We start from the raw sequence: 19869 nt of genomic DNA, 5'->3' as shown, positions 1-19869 counted from the left end.
CACACACACACATTTCTTTTAAGGACCGCCTGCCGAGGAGCAGGGGGGAGCGAGAGCGGACCCCTCCAGGAAAAGCGGGGCAGGCGCAGTGACCAATCCGGGCGGGCGGGCGGCTCCTCCCAGCCTCGCGGCCCCCGCGGCATTGGCATAAAAGCACCGGGCGCCCCCGGCTCGGCGGCAGCGCGCGGCCTCGTGCGTGCGGGCGGCGGGCCTCCCTCCCGTGCTCTCCGCCGCCCTCGCAAGCCCCGGGGCTCGGCTAGCAGAGCTTTCCCGCTCCGCCTTTTTGCCGGGCTCCGCGTCCGCGGGCCCGAGCGCCGGGCACCCGACATGCCGCGGGGACACCGCGCCCTGGTCCTGCTCCTCCTCGCCTGGCAGTGCGCGGCGCCGGGCGCGGGGCTCTTCCCCTTCGAGGAGCCCGACTTCTCCTACAAGCGCTCCAACTGCAAGCCCATCCCCTCCTCCCTGCTGCTCTGCCGGGGCATCGAGTACCAGAGCATGCGGCTGCCCAACCTGCTGGGGCACGAGAGCCTGCAGGAGGTGCTGGAGCAGGCGAGCACGTGGATCCCGCTGGTGCAGAAGCAGTGCCACTCCGACACGCGCAAGTTCCTCTGCTCGCTCTTCGCGCCCGTCTGCATCGACGACCTGGACGAGATCATCCAGCCCTGCCGCTCGCTGTGCGAGAAGGTGAAGGACAGCTGCGCCCCGGTCATGTCCGCCTTCGGCTTCCCCTGGCCCGACATGCTGGACTGCACCCGCTTCCCCCCCGACAACGACCTGTGCATCCCGCTGGGCAGCAGCGACCACATCCTCCCCGCCACCCGCGAAGGTAAGGCGGCCGGCCTCTGCCCATCTGCCCGCCGAAAGCTGCGCCCCCTTGCTTCCAGCTGGGGAAGCACCCTGGTGCAGCACTCCCAAGAAAAAGATGGTACTTTTTTTTTATAGGGTTGCTAGAGTGTGAAATCCCTTGAGGAGCTACACCAAGGTGATTCTCCCCCCTTGTTTCCAGTGGGGAAGTCACCCTGGTGCAACTCTCCCAAGGAAAAACTGTTACTTTTTTTTTTATAGGGTTGCTAGAGTGTGAAATCCTTCCCGGGGTGATGTTTCCAGTGGGAGAAATCACCCTGGTACAGCTCCCCCCAAAGAAACCCCAATATTTTTTTTATAGGGTTGCTAGAGAGAAAACTGAAAAGTGGCAGGACCGTTGAGGAGAAGCTGGCTTGCTGATAAAGAAACACAGGGAAAGCACATAACGCCACAGTATTTTTTTTTAGAACTGCTTCAGGGAGGCATCTTCCAGGTCTAGCCAGCATCAGCATCTATTTTGGGTCTGTTTTTGATTAGCAGGAGAAGATCATGCAATAAACCAAGACTTTACTGAGGGAGGTAAAGGGGGGTGGGGGAAGTTGCTCTAGAGAGAATGGAAACCTCCTGTGCTTTTGATATTTCTATCCCAAAACAAAAACGCAGTGTGCCTGCCTTGATTTGTGCTCCCCCTGGGAGGGGAAGAGGGACTTCTTCGCTCACCCCTTGTAGGGCATTCAGCAGAAACCCCTCTTCAGTCTCCTCTTTCTTTGTAAGAGGACCTGCAATTAATAGTCGAGTTTAGGATGATGCTGTGTGGTTTTCCAGTCCTCTTTAGATTAGAGGGTTAATTCATTGGAAATGTTTTGCATCTTAAAACATTCGCCTTAACCCAAACAGTAAACAAAATCAACTCACGCCTAGAAAGGCTTCATTCCTATAACGTTTAATTACAACATAGTTGCTTTTGTAATTGTACTTTGCTGCTTTCACTCCTATTTCACACGTCTTCTCATTCCTTTGCAAAAGGAAAAAATACTGTAATCCATGATCTCTGACCTGTGGTATTTCCAAATTTAAGACAGCACGCGCGCGCACACACACACACACACACACACACTTTACATCCCCTGTATAAATGCATGTTTCCTTCATGGTTTAAATGAAAACCTCACTCATAATTTTAAAAGTTTCTTTAGCTATATTATTTTAAAGAATATCTCTGCATGCTCAGTTCTGGTCTCATTTAAGAACTGCAGGGTAAGTCAGAAGTAATGGCTAGCTGTGTGGGGTTTTTTTGGGTTGTTTTTTTTTTGTTTTTAATAGGCACATACTAGTTGGTAGAAAAAGACCTCAGTACACTTCTGTGTTCTGAAACGCCACCTGCTGTTCTCTTTTAATCAACTCTGAAAAAGCCTATTTCTTATATTTCTAGTACCAAAGGTATGTGATGCCTGCAAAAACAAAAGTGAGGATGACAATGACATTGTGGAAAACCTCTGCAAAAATGACTTTGGTAAGTGGAACCCAAACACTGATTAGAGGTCTAAGTCTTGGGGTCTGATTTATACTGCAGTGATTGGGTAAAACTCCCTTTGGAGTCAATAGAAGATTTGCCCAGTTGAGGACTACAATCAGGATGTAGTCTTCGTTCACAAATCAGACTGAACTCAGTCCTTCCGTAATATGATATTTGAATCATTCACTCATGCTGTGCAAAATCCTAGTGCTCAGAGTGAAGTGTTTGATTTAATATCCTTTCAAAGTCCAATTTCCATTTACAATTTCCTCCTTTCCTTTCAAAAAAAAATGGGGTAGATGTTTAGTATTGTTTATGTGGTGATCTTAGGCAAGAGGAGTAGAAAGTATGATGAAAAGGCGAGTGCATTCTAAACTACCGCCCAGGGGAAAAGAGAGCCAAGCCTTCCAAAGGAGAGAGAGATCCACAGAACACAATACCTGATTAAATATTAGCTGAAACTTTCTCTGCAGATTGTGAATTATGTGCTCTGTATGGCTTAACAGAAAAGGTAATGTGTAGTATGCCTCACGTATGTACATAACATAAAGATCTGGAGTTTAAAAAGGACAGAAAAGCCCCTTGAACACAGGCAAATGGCACATTATCCGATTAGTATATTTCAAGAAAAGGAAACAAAAACCCCCATAATAATAAGTCAGTCTTTATACCTGCAGATGGATTTGTAGCACAAACAGCAGGGTTAACTGAAACGGGTCCTTAGTAACAAAGCAATTGCTGTGGGACACAGCACCTATCTAGCCTTGGACTGGCAAATAGTATTTTAACAAACTCTTTTCTAGCTAAACACGTTTTGTACGTTCTCAGCAAGCCTTGTATTTCCCCCTCCTAGTTGTTTTACCAAATCGAATGCAGCTGTAAAACCAATCTCTTTCCATGTGATCTGTTCTTTCAGAAACAATACATATGAAATACCATTTCCTCACAGGTTTGCCTAAAACTACTCTCCAGCCTAATAAATTAAAGTTTAAAGTTTTCAACCACAGAAGAGATCAAGTTTCAAACTAGACTGAGGCTCTGTCCCCTCCCTTTCCAATCCTAGAGTTTCATCAGGAATGCCTAGTGCCAGGTTAAAACTTAACACATTTAAATGTACAAAATGTGCCCACTCTGGGTTTGCAAATGCTGGAAAAGCTGGAGAAAAGGAGAGGGGAAAAAACCCTAAAGTTGATTTCAAACTGAAATGACTTGCATGCCCTTTGTGGCTTTAGAAATGGAGCCACCTGCTGCCCATTCAGTCAGCCCCTGACAGTTTAATTAGCAATAGAAGACCTCCCTCCCCAGGTCTTCTTTATGTACACTAATGGGAAAAAAACCTCTCAATCTCTCTCTTTCTCTCTCCTATCCCATCATTCCCCCTCCCCTTCCCCCTATTAGCCCTGAAGATAAAAGTGAAGGAGATCGCCTACATCAATGGAGACACCAAGATCACCCCTGAAACAAAAAGCAAGACCATCTACAAGCTGAATGGGCTGACAGAAAGGGATCTGAGAAAGATAGTACTCTGGCTCAAAGGTGGCCTCCAGTGTACCTGCGATGAGATGGATGACATAAGCGTACCCTACTTAGTGATGGGACAAAAGCAGGCTGGGGAGCTGGTGATCACCTCACTGAAGCGGTGGCAGAAAGGGCAGCGGGCTTTTAAGCGGTTCTCCCGCAGCATCCGCAAACTGCAATGTTAGTTACTTTCACTTTAGTCACTTCCACCAGCTCCCCCCAGTCCCAAGCTCTCCAGGCCTCTCGCACCTTCTCGCTTCAGCCTTTCTGAACCTCAAGATATAGCAGGCATGGGAGACAATGGCTGTTTGTTGAAAAATTAAAAAAAAAAAAAAGGTGGGAAAACCTACTCAAATTTTGTAAATATATTAAAAAGTGTAATAAAAATCATGAATATTTTTGTGAAGTATTAAAATAGCTTGCTTCAAGCTGCTTTTTTTTTTTTTTTTTGCATGGGTACAAAAGTGTTTACACTTTTTTTTTCCATCATCCTAGGAAAGCTGGTCAATTTTATACTGCTACATTTTGCTATAGGTGTGTGTGCATTACTGTATAATGTAGAAGAGTGATTGAGGTACAGCATGATGGCAGATGACCACTCTGCCTTGTGTTGGCCTTGCACATTGGTCTGATTTTATTCTGAAATGACATACCATCTAGTTTAATGCTATAAAAGATGTTACAATGACTGCATGTGGTACCTATGCATAAATAACAGCATATTAATCATTTTCCTATTTCTTTTCTTCAAACCTAAGCCTTCTACAAAAAGGACCAGTTTTGTCACCAACTCATCTAAATGCAGCTTTTTTTTTTTTTCTTTTTACTCTGCAGATTAAATCGTTTGTAGCCGAACTGTAATATACCTAGTGGTTAACCTGAAAGAGTTGTAAAATATTGCTTTACTCAACCTTGTAAATACTCCAGATAAATGTTATATTCTTGTATATAAACTTTACATCATAGTTTACCATTTGTCTTTTATTTGTTTTGAGGTGGGTAGATCTTTACAAAGTTTGAAAATCTGAGAGAATCAGAAAGAAAGAACCACCACAAGTAATACAGCAAAGCTTGCTCCAAGTGTCCCACACCTTGGGATCTTTTAAGGCAGTTTTTCATCCAACAGCAGTGGTAGTGGTACTCTTACTTCACTAAAAATCAATTAGATCCCAGGCAAACTTAAGATCCACCCAAGATTGGAGCCTTCATCCACCCAATTTTCAGCATGTTTCTTTTCAGTCTCTTCACAGCATCCCATTTTCTGTTGCTTCTTTCGGTGGTGACTGTTCTGCGTCAGAAGACTTTGCTCTTTATAAAGGCAAGGTGACAACGACTGACTTGGTTCAAATGAAACCTATTTTGACGGTGTTACACAGATACTACAGCAACACTAGTCCATGCACGAACTACCTGAAAACCTCAGAACATGTAATGGTGAATAATAATTAAAATGGTAAAACAAGATATATTTCTGAAAATGAAGTGACAGATGTGAACATTTCTATTTAGCTATAAAATAAATGATCATGTAGATCACTTAAGAGTTTAACAGAGAGGATGCAGCTTAGTAACCATTCTCAAATATTTAAGAGAAATGTTTCATCAAATGCATCTTTAGATAACATAAATTCTGATCTTGTGTTTTATTAGGACACATAGGCACAATATTCTAGGGGGTTTTGTAAATAAACTGAGAAAGCAACCATATTACTTTCTGACATTCAGAGGCTGCATCTACATAAGATGCTGACTGCGAAGTCATTATTGCACAATTATTTAGTACTCATTTATACAAGTACTAACAAATAATGATTGTGCAGTAACCGTAGTTACTGTGCAGTAGCTTGTTACAACTATCAGGTAGTGTTGCATCACACTTCCTGCCTCATGATGCTACTGCACAGTAGTCATGAGCTACTGTGCAGTCAGCATCTCATGTAGATGTGCCAGAGGGATTTTTTTTCTTTCATCGTTTAAGGTTAGGACTGTAAGATCTAGTCCATAGACTTTGTTATGAAGAATAGATCAGATCTGTGGGTCCCAACAGCAATGCAGAACTGTCCTTCATTGCTTTGAAATCACTCCGAGCCAAGCAGCTTGCACCAGAATGCCATGAAGGTACATTCCCACAAGAAAATATTTGAAGGCAGATAAATTGCTGAAATTCTTTTATGACTTCTACTCCAAATGTACATGATTTTTCATTAAGTAAATTTAATCCCTTCTGTACTATATAGACTAACAACAATGTGGTGATCACTTTACAAAGTCACTAAAATTCAGATAACACACAGCTGTACCTTTGTAACGTGGCAACACAACAGTTCCTAAACTGGCTTGTGCATAGATAAAAACAGCTAGCTGAACCTGAGAAGTAGGAGGTTTTGCTAACCAACAGAGGAAAACTCTTTGAGATGATTTTAGCCATGGTGGGTCCAGTGACTGAAGATGTACAACCCCAAATATTCAATTCAGGCTGTCCATTGGAAGTACTTCTTGGTCTTATGCCAGTGCAAAAAACTCATATACTAGCCATAAAATTATCTTAACCATGTTCTTGAAGGCAATCACAAAGAGTTCAATAAAAGCACATAAGTCACTTGTGTGGACAAGCCAAAGTAAGCCCAGTTCTTCCCTACAACCTTTTGCTGGCATAGCTGTATTGATCAGAGATGTAATAGGATGGGATCTACAATCAACACTTCTTTATGTTGGCAAAAAATCTATTATGTAGACCCAGTTATACGGATAACGTTTGGTTTGTGCCAAATTTGATGGGGACTGGAATAAGCCATTATAGCAAAAGTACAGTATAAGCTATGTATACATTAGGAGCACTTTTATCAGTGTAGTATAAGGATACATCACTAGTGGCAGTCTTCCAGAGGTCTCAGCCAGTGAAATTATTGAACCCGGGGTGCGCTGTGCTGTCAGTGGAATTATTTATACAAATATGTAAGCCAAACTTAGACCAGCATCAAAAATATGTCATTTGATTCTTTTTTCCCCTGATTAATTCATGCATCATGACATTTTAATGACACATTAATATACCAGTATCACTCACCCTACTGAAAAGGAAAAGTCCTGTCAGTATTTGTACTATAATATTTGGAGTCCAGCCATTGCAAATCCAATTCAATTGAAAATTAACTCTAAAAAGTTGCACTCTTGGAACCACCTTTTCCCCCCTGACATTTTAAGAAATCCACTCCACCTTTTTTTTTCCTTTCAGGAAACCATCTTGTCTGACAATAAATGGAATTCTTTAATTATACCAGAAGCAGGGATTTTTTATGTTATCCAGCTGTAGAATTGGGAAAGCTGTTGGACAAGTGTTTGGCTATCAAGTTCCTGAGGTACCCAAGGAATGCATGCCTTTCATGATGCCTGAAAGCTTGTCCAGCAGCTACCCCAACTATACAGTTGATACAATAATATCACAAAAAAAATCCCTGCCTCAGATATAATAAAATTGCCTTTTGTACACTTCCTGGACCATCACAGCTACAACACTGCAAATCCTACCACAGTGCTGAGAGTACCAGGTAGGAGAGAAACAAATGAGTAGCTGAAGGTTAGGCAGACCTGTGACTTTGGATCAGCGTTGGTGAATGTTCATTAGTTTAGAATTAGCTTTCTTTCCCCGATTCATACGGTTGCTACTTTAACTAATAGGGTTACTTGTAAATGATTTTAAAAATGATTCATTCAGGTTTTCTGGGCAAGAGAAATCTTCTGGCTCTCTTATTGTGGCCTCTGGACAGGGCAGCAAAATTTTTTCCTATACGGAATATGGCATGGCCAGCTGTTGCTTCTGTGACTTGTTTCTGTCACCTGCTAGTATCAGGCTGACTATACTAGCTTTGCACGCTTGTAATGTTGCTTTCTGTCAACTAATGCAAAAAAAATGGGGGGGGGGTGGTAAAGGAATTTTTATTAACAAAACAACAAGAATTCCCTCATATCTACTGGTAAAGGCACTTGTGCTCAGAACAAGGTTCATATTTCTAGTCCCCAGGTATGTGCAAGTGCATACTATCTAGAAACTTAAATGTATCCATTATCCCCATTTTATAGGGTGAAAAATTATAAAGTGGCTAACTAGTTTAATAAAGGTCAGACAGCAAGTCTATCATAGTCCAGGAAAAAAATACAAATCAGACAACTAGCCTCTTGTTCAAACTATTCCACAAAAATAATAATAAAAAACAAAAGTTGGAAAGGGAGAAAACCGATGTAATGAGACCTAACAATCATGCTTGAAACCATAGAAAAACTCTCCTAAGAATTCATAAAGTACAACTGTACACCCTAAATGGACAATAAGCCAAAATGACTTATTGTATTAATGATAATTACAGTAAGAAGACTACACAAAGATTGAGATGATTAAAATACCATAAACATTAATCCTTTTGGGGTCTTTTCCAACTATCAATTTTAGTGCTAAAACCACCAGAGTATATCCTGGTTGCATACACCAGTTTCCATTATAAGGAAAGCCATGTATAGTCACATTATGGTTCACAGATTTAGGAATGAGGGTAGGAAGGCAGCAACATAATTGAAACCCAACACAAATGCTTTGATTATGCAGGAAGTAAATTCCAAAACCAAAGCACAAAAGTCAGAAGTTGCTCCACAGTTGGGTATGGGACTTCCCACACTGAGTCACTGTGGGGTGACACTTTAATGTTCTCTGTCGTTATTTGTTAGACTCAGGTAAGGGAGAATTAATCCTTTACAGCAAGTTTCTCTGCTTTGGGGAGTTTGCTTAGGATCCCTAACATATAAGTAGTCTTTTTGTTATGTGGATTTTAAACCACATGTCAGAATGAATCACATTTTGTTGGGGGGCTATGAAGACTCCCATCACTAGGCACACACAGAACTATCAATCATTTCTATTTACTTTGAAGCCCAAATCTGAATTTACTTAAACTAAGTTACACTATTTGTCAGGACTTTCTCTAAGTAAAACAACAGTTGTTTAAGATATAGCTCAAGATGTGATGGGTAGAAAAAAAGCTTTGAATCATAGAAATAGAGGAACCTGAAATTCTGACAAAACAAGAAAATACAAAAGTTACATAAAAGGTAGGGTTTTCTTCTTCATCATCAATGTCAATGGAAGAGAATATTAACTCTGACAGTCCTACCTAGCCTCCCTGTTCCTTTCAAATGCCAGATACTCTAACATAGCACCAATTTCCAATACTGTGACCCACCTTGATAGCCATATATTCTGCAGTAATCTCAGTAATGTCAATGATGCTTTTTATAGATTATTCACTTGTATGGCGTATGGATTTTCTGAAGTCCCTAAGTGACCAAATTCCATTTAAAAAAGTGACACAGACCCAGATTTTTAAAAGGTATCAAAGCATCTAAAGAAAGCAAAAACTGATTTCAATGGGAGTTAGGTGCCATACGTGCCTTTGAAAATCCCACTCGATACTTGAAGAGCCTTACGGACATGATGCCAGAGTTGCGAATGACTTGCTACAGTTTCAGAGACATGAGTTCAAGTTTTGTTTCAGGCTTCTTCCAAAGGCTGTCCCCAGTTGATTATAAATGTGCACCTGGTTGTTCAGGCTGGTGCATCAAAGGTGGCACTGCCCAATATGCCCTTCAGTACAGAAACGGATATGCCTTAACTGTAGTTCTTAATGTGCTGAAGGGTCAAATGCACCTGTTTTGTTTTTTGGTGGGGTTGTTTTGTTTTGTTTTTACTTAGAGACTTACTTACCTACATCTTCAAATACCTATTTATCTTTAAAAGTATGGCCCCCTGGCCAACATACTTAAAGGAATGTATGCTCCTAATACCCACTGATTTTGAAAACGGGATTTAGGCTAATAAATCAACCAGGCACTTAAGCCTGATCTTCATGGTAATATATTTTTTAAGTTGGATCAGAACATCAGAAACTGGTCCGTTCCCTTGAAGTTTGAAAAATTTTTGTAAAACTTTTGACAGTCAATATACATATGTGATTGGGAGATGTAAAGTAAGCTACCCTGTTTATATTTGTTTTGTGGACAATTTTCAGGCATTTTTGGTAATGCCTTTTTCCATTGTAGTGGTTCTTATACAAGAAAATCTCCCATTAAAATCAATCCTTAACTGTTAAACTGAGCTTCCAGAAATCCTTTCAGCTTCTACAAGTCATATTACATAAAGTGCTAACTTTATATGTCAATAAAAGCATTCACAACACCATGCATTTTAGCAGAAACATATATTGGCTTTCAACACAGGGTAGATTAATGTTGCAGCTAGCTGGTAGATGGAAATGAAGTGGGATATGAAAGCTTCAGAAAGTGCTCATTTCACAAAAGGTTTATGATATAACTGAAATTTCCCTGTTTCCCCAATTATATAAAATGCTTATTGCAGAAAGCATGGGAGATAGCTGTATTATTTTTCTGAACATTGTAATCACCACTGAATATGAAGATGCCTACTACATGAACGCAAAGAGTTAACTTAGTCACAAGGGGTTTATCCATCTGCAGGAATTCAGACAATGGCTGCAGACAGCCCAATCCCTGATATTTAACAAACAATACAACGATGTAGAGTTGGTGTTTTGTCTCAGCCCAAGGGGAAGCACAACCACCCCCAGTATAGGACAGTACCACGGCCCAAACAGAACAATGGAGACTACTAGCCAAAGACTATTGACTTGCTAATGATGCTGATCTGCTGTCACACACACACAAGGGTCAGAGAAAGGAAAAGCCCTAGGAGGAAGACAGGAAGAGACAAAGGTGTTGGAAATCTGCTATTAAAAGGAGAGATCAGCAAGGAGAGACTGGGTTGGACCAGAAGCAGAAGACAAAACTGAACAGCTGCATAGCACATGCTGAAAGATCCTGGACTTCCTGAAAGACACCCAAAGCACTCTCAGAAGTGGGGAGGAAACCAAGACATTGGGCACATCTACACATCTCCATAGCGATGTGCTACGGTGACATACCACTCATGTGAGTCTACATGTGACTGGCAGCTACTTTACCAAAGCGGCACACTCCCCTATTTTAGTGCACTGCTACATGAAGTAGTGGCAAAAACTAACCATGAGCTGCACACACGGCACAGTATAACTGGTTACCACTCTGTGTTTTAGTTTTAGTACTTCCTTTTGCACAGAGCAGTAACAATGTCGCTGTAGATGTGCCCAGTGTCTTGCATGCAGGTATTTATTTTTCTATAGTCCTTTGTGATCTGTCTAGGGGTAAAGTATGTGTTGTTCGGAAATTTTTTAGCGAAGTGTGTGTGCCCCTTGCTTGAACTGTCACATCATCTTTCAAGATAACCATGAAATGAAGAGCTGCTGAGGGGACTTAGTTAGATAGTGAGGATTCTTATAGGGTTAGCACTAGCCTTGAAGCCTCCTGCAACCCAAGAAATGGCATCAGTATTGGAGTGTGGCTGCAAGGACAGATGTAGAGCCTGTATCTGGATGCTGCTCAGACCTACTAAGCTTAAAGAACACATGAGAAAAAAAGGCAAGGTCTCATAGAGCAGTCCAGTAACCATTCATGTTGGGGAGCTTAGCCAGGGATGTAACACTTTTAAAGAGAGGTAAAAAAAATAGTGTTCAGAATTATAGGTTTCTTGGCCAGAACAGATAGATATCAGCAGTACCAAGGTAGATGCTCACAGTAGGTGTCTCCTCACTAGGTTGTGGGGTAGCAGATAATACTGTTTTTTTGTAGCAAATGACTACCCTGGGATACCTGTCAACACTAGGGGTGAGTGAAATGGGCCGTATTCAATTCGGATTCAGCCTGAATCGCGGACAGCGATTCAATTCACTGATTCGGATCACTGTCCCCAACTTGATTCAGCCGAATCCAAATCTGAAGATTTGATGCTGATTCACAGAATCAGCGATTCGGCCATAAACATAACTTTAAGTGTGTTTTCTACATACCTCAAGGTACCAGGTGCAGTTCATGAATGCTGCAATGGTGGGGCACAGGAGTGTGTTGGGGGGTGCTCAGTGGCAAACCCGGAATTGGACTGGAAGTACTTCTGTGACTGGCCATGGGGAGGACCCCAGGTGCTCCCCCAGACCCAGAAGGCACCAGTCGCCAAGCCAGGAGGTGCAGGAAGGGGGCCCACATGCTCCACAGAGGACCCAAAAGTCCTTCTGGTCCACTTGCGGTTCTGCTTCCCAGCACACTGGGGAGCCTCCCGCGCTCCTGTGGGATGCTCCATCCATCCCACCATTGCAGCACTCATGAGCCGCCTGATACCTTGAGGTGTGTAGAAAAAATATTTAAAGCTGTGTCTATGTCCAAATTGTCGAATCTTTCTGAATCGATTCAGAGGGTACCAATTCAATTCAGAGAGATTAAAGGGTCTCCTGATTCAATGCAGAGACTTGGGCACTGAATCGGGCCAAATCGAATTAGCGACCAAAGGTTCACATAGCCTTAGTGAACGCACAACACTAACGCTCATGTAGTTTTACATCATTTTTTCCCCAGGGCTATACTATACTGGATTCAAACAAATTACATGAGTTTGCTGTTTGTTGTGTTTGCATACAAATAGCATCACATATCTAGAAGAATAATTAGTGTTACTATTTCAAGTAACTATTTCAAGATATAAATCAGGAATAGCCAGTTGAGGTAATTGTTCTCAATCATACAGTGATGGAAACTGGCTAACTACACAGCTGGCCTAGGCAAATGAGGGTTGACTTCTAGCCTCTACAGTTTATTTCAAAATATCTTACCAAACTTGTAGTGGCAGCCAGTTCAATCCTACCCATCAATGATGAGTTTGACAATGTTTGTCATTCCCCAGTATTATGTCTTTTTAGTCTTGTCACTTAGTGACATTACAGCTGGGGGAAAAAAGGCTTGCTTATGGACCAGGTTGCTTGAACTGAAATGAGAGACCTATATAACTAAACACTTGGCACATTCTTAAGGTCAGTCCTGGCCTGGTACAGTCTAGGAATCTCTCACCTTCTGAAGCATCAGACAAAGACAGGATGATATTTTATATCACTTTAAATATTTGTATTTGAATTAGTGCATCCCAAAAGAAACAACAGAAAAGGCAGCAGATATCCTTAGCTAAAATCTACAACTTTTCTTAAACGACAAGACAAGTACCTGGCACAGGAAAAAAAGTTAAGACCTTTTTAGGCATAAAGCCTAAAATGATGACCATGGCATCAGTTAATTAATTTTACAGTCAATGTCAGTAGAAATACTAACAAGTCAATAAGGAATACTTAGCTCTTTTTTTTATTTTTGACAACTTCCTCAAATAAACATTCTTTCTAGGAATAGCTCCTTTCGTGTTTAAAAAGATGAAATGGCCATGGGCATCAACAATGATTTTAGACAGAGGTTATCATGAAAATGCTTGTTTGTCAAATTTTCATCTTGTGGGAAACATTTATCTTAGGACTGGGTGAATTTTCTCAGTGAATGGTCTGTTGTCTGAAAACACAATTGCAAGTCAACTGAAAATGTGAATTCAAGGCAACTGAAAACGATTGTGAATTCAGGCTGAATTCACCAAATAGTTTTGGTCTAATAAACAGTGGAAGTATCAAAACGCATTGTTCTGACATTTCTGAAACAAACCATTTCACTGTTTCAGGTAGACTCAAGGCACTATACCCAGCCCCGGTCAGAAGTCAAAACGACAGGCAGGCTTTAGCACTGCCCACCCTGTTTCTCCACCCTGACCAGGCCCTTATTACCAAGGTGGGTTTGGCTGCCAGCAGCCTAACTACCCCCAGATGGCCCCAGTTACCCAGATGTGTGGATGTCTAGATACTAGCAGCTGACCCCTTATTATTCCTCAGGCTACTCAGAGCACAGATGCCTCCCTGGATAGTGCAGCGCCTCTATAACTAGTACCTCTATGCAAGCCAGGTCCAACTGCCAGCTCCTGACTCCAGAACAGATCCTTGTTTCCTGACCTTACCTGCTCCTGACTCTAGTGCCAAGCCCCAATTATCCACATCCTCGCTGTCCCCTGACAGCCCCCCAGCTATAGGGACCCAGATTTAAGATCCCCCATTTGCTCAATTCAGAAGATTTGAACTGATCTCTTCCACTTCCCAGGACAATGCCCTAACCTCCAAACTGTAAGGTACTCTGGAGTGAAAAAAATCTCAGTCTCTCTCATGTGGAGCTGTTCTACTTCACACACAAGACTTAAATATTCATTGGAAAAGTGAGAAAGAATTATTCTATAGCCCATGACTATGGAATGTATTTAGTAAATGAGCACTGGAGTTTCAGTTCTAAACCCAAGGCATAGGTAAGTATTGCATACAAAGTGCAAAAGCTTCAGTGGGAGAGACGGAGAGTCCTTCTTCAGAATAAGCTATGGCCCAGTGCTGGAAAATTCTGCTGGGAAATATTCTTATCACTGGGAATAAAAGGGAAAGCACCATAATACCTTCTTCTCAGTTTTGTGATCTAGCCCTTTGCTTATAATCAAAATGTGTGAGAATAAAACAATTTGCTTCAAGTCAAAAAGTATTTGTTTTGAATGCATTTTATTTGTAAATACGTGAATATGCCAGTTTTTGGCCTGAAGATGAAAGTAGATGACCATCTGGATAAAGACATGGCTATATTTCAGTCACTGAATTTAAGATAATGGATTCGTTAAGATTCCATGTGAAAGTAATCACACTAGCAGCAAAAAATCAGAGTTAATATTAACTCACAGGAACCAAGGAAGCATGATATGACAGCAGTAGTAGTCATAGGGCACTGATCTTACACAAATTCAGCTAATAGCAAAACAGAGCAGAGAAGTTCAAACAACAGTTTAACCAATACACTTTATAATCTTGCAGTGCTATTAGTCTGTATAAGATAATAATGCTAGTAAGTAATAAATCACATTGCAGCCTTAAATCTGAATCTCAGATCAACTCTTTAGCTATTAAGCTCCTGATATGGGCTAGCAGCCAGATGTTTATAAACTCTTTTCAGATTACAGTTTAGTTACGGTTACAGGGTTAAACAATGTACTCTCATTTAGCCCTTCAGCTGGCTAGATTAACCATTATTTGTCACTATACTAGGCATATGCACCCTGCTGGTTGCTACTGTCCAGTGCCAAGTCATCTATTTCCCGGCTACTGCTAGGCAGGGGCTGCTCCATTCATTCTCCAGACAGCCTCCTTTCAAGTGAGCATTACAGGCTGAACAGACCTCATTGTTGGAATTCTATTTACACCACCTTTTTTTGTTACTATGCTTGTGAAAGGAAACAACAGGAGATGGAGAGTAGATGGACTGCTAACACACCAGACCAGAAGTCAACAACCCACAGTGCTTTGAAGTTATATGCACAGTAAACACAGAAACTATATAAATATGTACAATAACTTGGTGGTCTAAGTCCAGTTCCCTGTAGACATGTGTATCTATATCACAAAAATCACCATCATAATTGGCAGTAACTGGCAACCTTCCCATGCATTTACAAAGAATTGTAGCGTAATTGTTCACCCAGTTCCCATTGATTCTAATGGGATTTGGTTGGATAAATCCCCATGTAACTCTTTGAAAATGTAGGCAGTCTCAGCACAGAGGTGAAAAATTGAACATTAAGACAGAATACGGTCCCTTCAGAGCCAAGTTAAAATGCATTGGCAGGTCCGGTTAGAGAAACTTACACCAGCCATGCTGGACCTAGCTGTAGGACTAAAATTTAGCTCTCTGCAAAGGATCAACGTAGGGCATACACACCTTATGGACCAAGGCCCCAATTTAGCCATCTACTCCTTTCAACAAACTACATAAGTATCTACGTTGACTTAGTGTTAAAATTCCACTGGCTTCAGCGGCACTTAAACATGTGCTTTGATGCACTGGGATAGGTGTAACAATGTGTCTAAGGGCTTGACTGAATTGGGTGTCAGGTGGTTCATATAGCCAGTGCTGTCCGTATGCATTGGAGTCATTTACGGATTTCTTTTTTCAGATTTTAGCTCAACCGCTTTCATGTACTTATTGTATACCCATCTATATACCCAATTAATGTATTACACTATAATTACTCTCTAACTCTGCTGTGGCTTTTTACAAAGCTATGTAGCACTCCAATGGGCATTACAACCCTCCATCAGCTTCATTCAAGAGGTTTCTGCTCTGGTTACCTACCAGCTTGCACATTCCTTTCCTGGGCCCTCCTTCACACAGTGCCACTATGACAGCTCCCAGCTTTTCTTCAGGCCCTGCCTCTTGTTTTTCTTTCCCCTATCCTGTCTCTTTTCACCATAATAGCCAGGCAACCTTTTAAAACATAGGTCTCAGACCTGCAAAGACTCCTGCATATGCAATTTTACTCCCATGAGTAAGCTGATTGACCTCAATGTGGTGCAAAATGATGCTTATGTGTTAACTTTTGCAGGGTCAAGGCCTTAAACAGAGAAAGCAAAAGTATTGTATCCAATTCTAAACTCAGCCTCAGTGCTCCACTTGCCCAGTCACAAACCTGTTTTATGTTCAACTCCAGCTCTGCAAAAGGCACATACCCCTTGTCATCAGTGCTGCTCTTCCATTTGAACTACTTTGTTCCTCCGCTTTTCCTCTCTACTGCCTCCCAACTGCTCTGCTCCTTTGGCTCTTACTGCAATCATAAAAGCTTGTGATAGAGTATAGGGCTGTGCGAAGCCTCGGTCCCTGATTTGATTTGACAGAGATTCAGCCCAATTCAGTGGCCAAATCTCTGAATCCAGATTGAATCAGGAGACTCTTTAATCTCTCCAAATCAAATCATAACCCTCCGAATCGATTCAGAGAGACTGGGAAAGATTCGATGATTCAGACATAGACACAGCTTTAAATGTTTTTTCTATATACCTCAAGGTACCAGGTGACTGCTCCGATGGTGGGGCGGATGGAGCGTCCCACAGGAACACGGGTGTCTCCCCAGCACACTTGGCAACAGACCCAGAAGTGGACCAGAAGCACCTCCGGTCCACTTCCAGGTCTGCTGGAGAGCATGCAGAGGACCCCCCCTGTGCCCCTCCAGCTCAGTGACTGGTGCCTCCTGTGTCTGGGGGGTCATCTGGGGTCCGCCCCACAGCTGATTGCCAAGTTGGGGGAGCTGGGGGGCCCCCAAGTGCACTTGGCAGTTCACCCGGAAGTGAACCAGAAGTACTTCCAATCCACTTCTGGGTTTGCCACAGAGCACATCCCCCCACTCCCCCCGCGCTCCTATGGGATGCTGTATCTGCCCCACCATTGCAGTGTTCGTAAGCCATGCCTGGTACCTCGAGGTACGTAGAAAAAACATTTAAAGCTGCGTCTACGGCTCAATCACTGATTCTCTGAATCAGCATTGAATCTTCAGATTTGGATTCAGCCAAATCAAATAGGTGACAGTGATCCAAATCAATTAATTGAATCACTGTCCCTGATTCGGGCCAAATCTGAATACAGTTAGGGTGGCCAGAATCTGGAACCATCTTCCTAGGGAAGTGGTCCTCGCCCCTACCTTGGGCAAATTCAAAAAGAGGTTGGATGATCACCTGTCTGGGGTCTTGTGAACCCAGCATTCATTCCTGTCTGTGGCAGGGGGTCAAGCTAGATGATCTGATCAGGTCCCTCCTGACTCTAGCTACAATGAAACTATGAATCTGAATGGAACACAGCCCATTTAGCACACTCCTAATAGAGAGCTCTCTCTCTCTCATAGATGTATAAAATAAATAAATGAGAGAGAGAGAGAGACCTACAGATATACATATCTATCTATCACAAGCTTTTGTGATATATTTGTGTGCATACTAATGGCGCCATCACTACATGGCACTCCAGACAGGATCACAAGGCACCTCAAGGTAGCATAGCACCCTGGCACCCTGGCTGAGAATCAGTGGTCTGTCACAAGCATTTGTGAGCTGAACCTCACTTCATCCAATGCTGTGTGCGCATGCATGTGTTGACAATCAGTGGTCTATCACCAACTTTTGTGAACTGAGCCTTACTTCATCTGATGGGGAGGTGTGTGTGTGTGCACGTGTGTGTGCACGTGTAAGGAACAGGCAATGATGGGTGGGGGTGGATGTGTGTAGCATGGGAAGGGTTTTCTTTCATACACAGTGGACATGTCTACACAAGACACTTAACTGAGCAGTAGCCTAGTTTACTGTGCAGTAAGCACACATATCTACACTGTGCAGTAATGCACATGTAGATGCGATCTAGGAGCAAATTTCCTCCTAGGTCAGCCCTGCTCAAGGGATGATCTTGAAGCTAGCCCCAGGGCTCTGGGCTTTAATTAATATTCAACGAGCTTTAGTTAAACCACTTTTAAGCATGGGGAAGCTGGTACATGAGACGCTGAAGTGCAGTAATTACTATGCTCCAGCAGACTTGATTAATCATGTCTGCTGGAGCATAGACTTGATTAATCAAGTCTGCTCCAACGTGCTGTAATTATAGGATTTCAGAGCAGCCTCACTGCTCGTGTATAGATGCCCAATAATAACAATGAAGAATTGGCCTCTTCTACCAAACTTAGTTTCCTGTTAATAAAGGCTAGCACCCAGGCATGCTGTAAAATCCTTTAAATATGCCATCCAATATTAGCACTGTTAGGTGTGCAAACACCTACAAATGATTCACAAGATGAACCCAGAGATTTCAAATAGGAGTCTATAGTGTCAAAAACATTCTGGCCTTCTGTGGTCTTTCTGAGTTATTTGCAAGAGAATTGCTCTGGGTTTCCCCCCCCACCAGTCAAAAAAACATGGAGCGAAATTAGCTTATGAAGTGGGGTGCCATTAAATTCAGAAAAGTTATGGAAGGGTGCCTTGTGTCTTAAAGGGTTGAGAACTACTGAGCTGGTAGGATTAGTCTCATAATATGACTAAAGCAGTGATTCTTAACCATGCTGGACTTGCTCCCACAGCCTGAGAGCCTTGGAGCAGTATTGTCCTGGGTGTCTTTGTCTTCATGTCCAACCATGTACATTTCCTTTTTCTTTCTTCTCTGACCATTCCTTTCTTTCCAGCACTTGGAAGTTAGATGCATTCCCACAGGACTGTGGAAACCCTTGTGGGTGAGAAACACTGCACTAAACTGGGCCAGCAGTATGTTTTGAACTGATACTGGGTGCATCTACACATGCACTTGACCTGAGATCAATTTACTTGCAAGTAAACTACTTGCAAGTAAGCATTCCCAGGCAGGTGTCTACAAATGCAGGGACTTGGCAGCAGATTTGCTGCTCTTAGCACCAAACTGCTACCACTTCCTGCAGCCCTGCAATGGGCCCCTGTTGCCATGGGAGGGAGTTCCAGGCTCTGGCTGCACCTGGCAGCAGTCAGCAGCCCTCTTGAAAAGACAATCCTGCACTCTGCTCCCTGGCCATCCACTTCCCTGGCCAGGCACAGCATGCACAATGCAGGGGCAGCATGTGGCAGCTCTCTACTTGCCAACTCTACCTTCCCATACCATGGCTACTCCAGCCCCTGCCTCTGGCAGTGATGACCAGCACCCCGGGCTCCTGCTGATGACATGCAGTGACCGCTTGCCCTGCACCACCACACCATCCCAGGGCTGCCACCATTGCCATGTAGCTGCCACCTGGACCCCATCTGGCTGACCAAACCCTGGCAGGGATGCTGATGTGCTGCTGGATGCCACTGCCAGACCTCCTCGTCCTCTTGGGCCTCCAGCCCTGCCACCTCTGGGCCTTGTGGAGCAGCCAGGACTGGTGGCTGCACATCATCCAGGAGACATGGGATGAAAGCAGTGGCTGGAGGCATTCAGGATGACCTGAGCCAGCTTGTGGGATCTCCTCAAGCAGCTTCAGCGTACCTGGAGTGGCAGGACATTGCCATGACATTGCTGCTGTCAGGGAAATTGGCCAGCTACTGCATAGCACCCATACACTGAAGGATGTCCTCATACACTGACGAGCACTGGCTACGTCCCGTCTCTGGGCTCATTCCTAGCCACAATTAATTAGGCAGAGAATAAGGGAGTGTCAGCAAGATGATTTATTTCTC

General features: G+C 42.9%; 1 protein-coding gene across 1 annotated transcript; it reads left to right on the top strand.

Annotated features, from left to right (window-relative positions):
* The first annotated feature begins 266 nt into the window (after positions 1-266).
* On the top strand, positions 267-4808 carry SFRP2 (secreted frizzled related protein 2). The gene is made up of 3 exons (XM_019534500.1): positions 267-826; positions 2237-2317; positions 3719-4808. Exons 1-3 carry the CDS (start codon positions 328-330, stop codon positions 4021-4023), a joined length of 885 nt encoding a protein of 294 aa, XP_019390045.1. The 5' UTR covers positions 267-327; the 3' UTR covers positions 4024-4808.
* The last annotated feature ends 15061 nt before the right edge of the window (positions 4809-19869 follow it).

The sequence above is a fragment of the Crocodylus porosus genome, unplaced genomic scaffold, assembly GCF_001723895.1.
Source record: "Crocodylus porosus isolate Cpor-Errol unplaced genomic scaffold, CroPor_comp1, whole genome shotgun sequence".
In the NCBI taxonomy this organism is placed as follows: domain Eukaryota; kingdom Metazoa; phylum Chordata; order Crocodylia; family Crocodylidae; genus Crocodylus; species Crocodylus porosus.
This window is presented reverse-complemented; position numbering and strand designations above follow the sequence as displayed.

Coding starts and splice junctions, on each gene's coding strand:
- SFRP2 (XM_019534500.1), top strand. CDS start 328: ATGCCGCGGGGACACCGCGCCCTGGTCCTGCTCCTCCTCGCCTGGCAG. Junction 827..2,236: donor CCTCCCCGCCACCCGCGAAG/GTAAGGCGGCCG, acceptor TTATATTTCTAG/TACCAAAGGTATGTGATGCC. Junction 2,318..3,718: donor CCTCTGCAAAAATGACTTTG/GTAAGTGGAACC, acceptor TCCCCCTATTAG/CCCTGAAGATAAAAGTGAAG.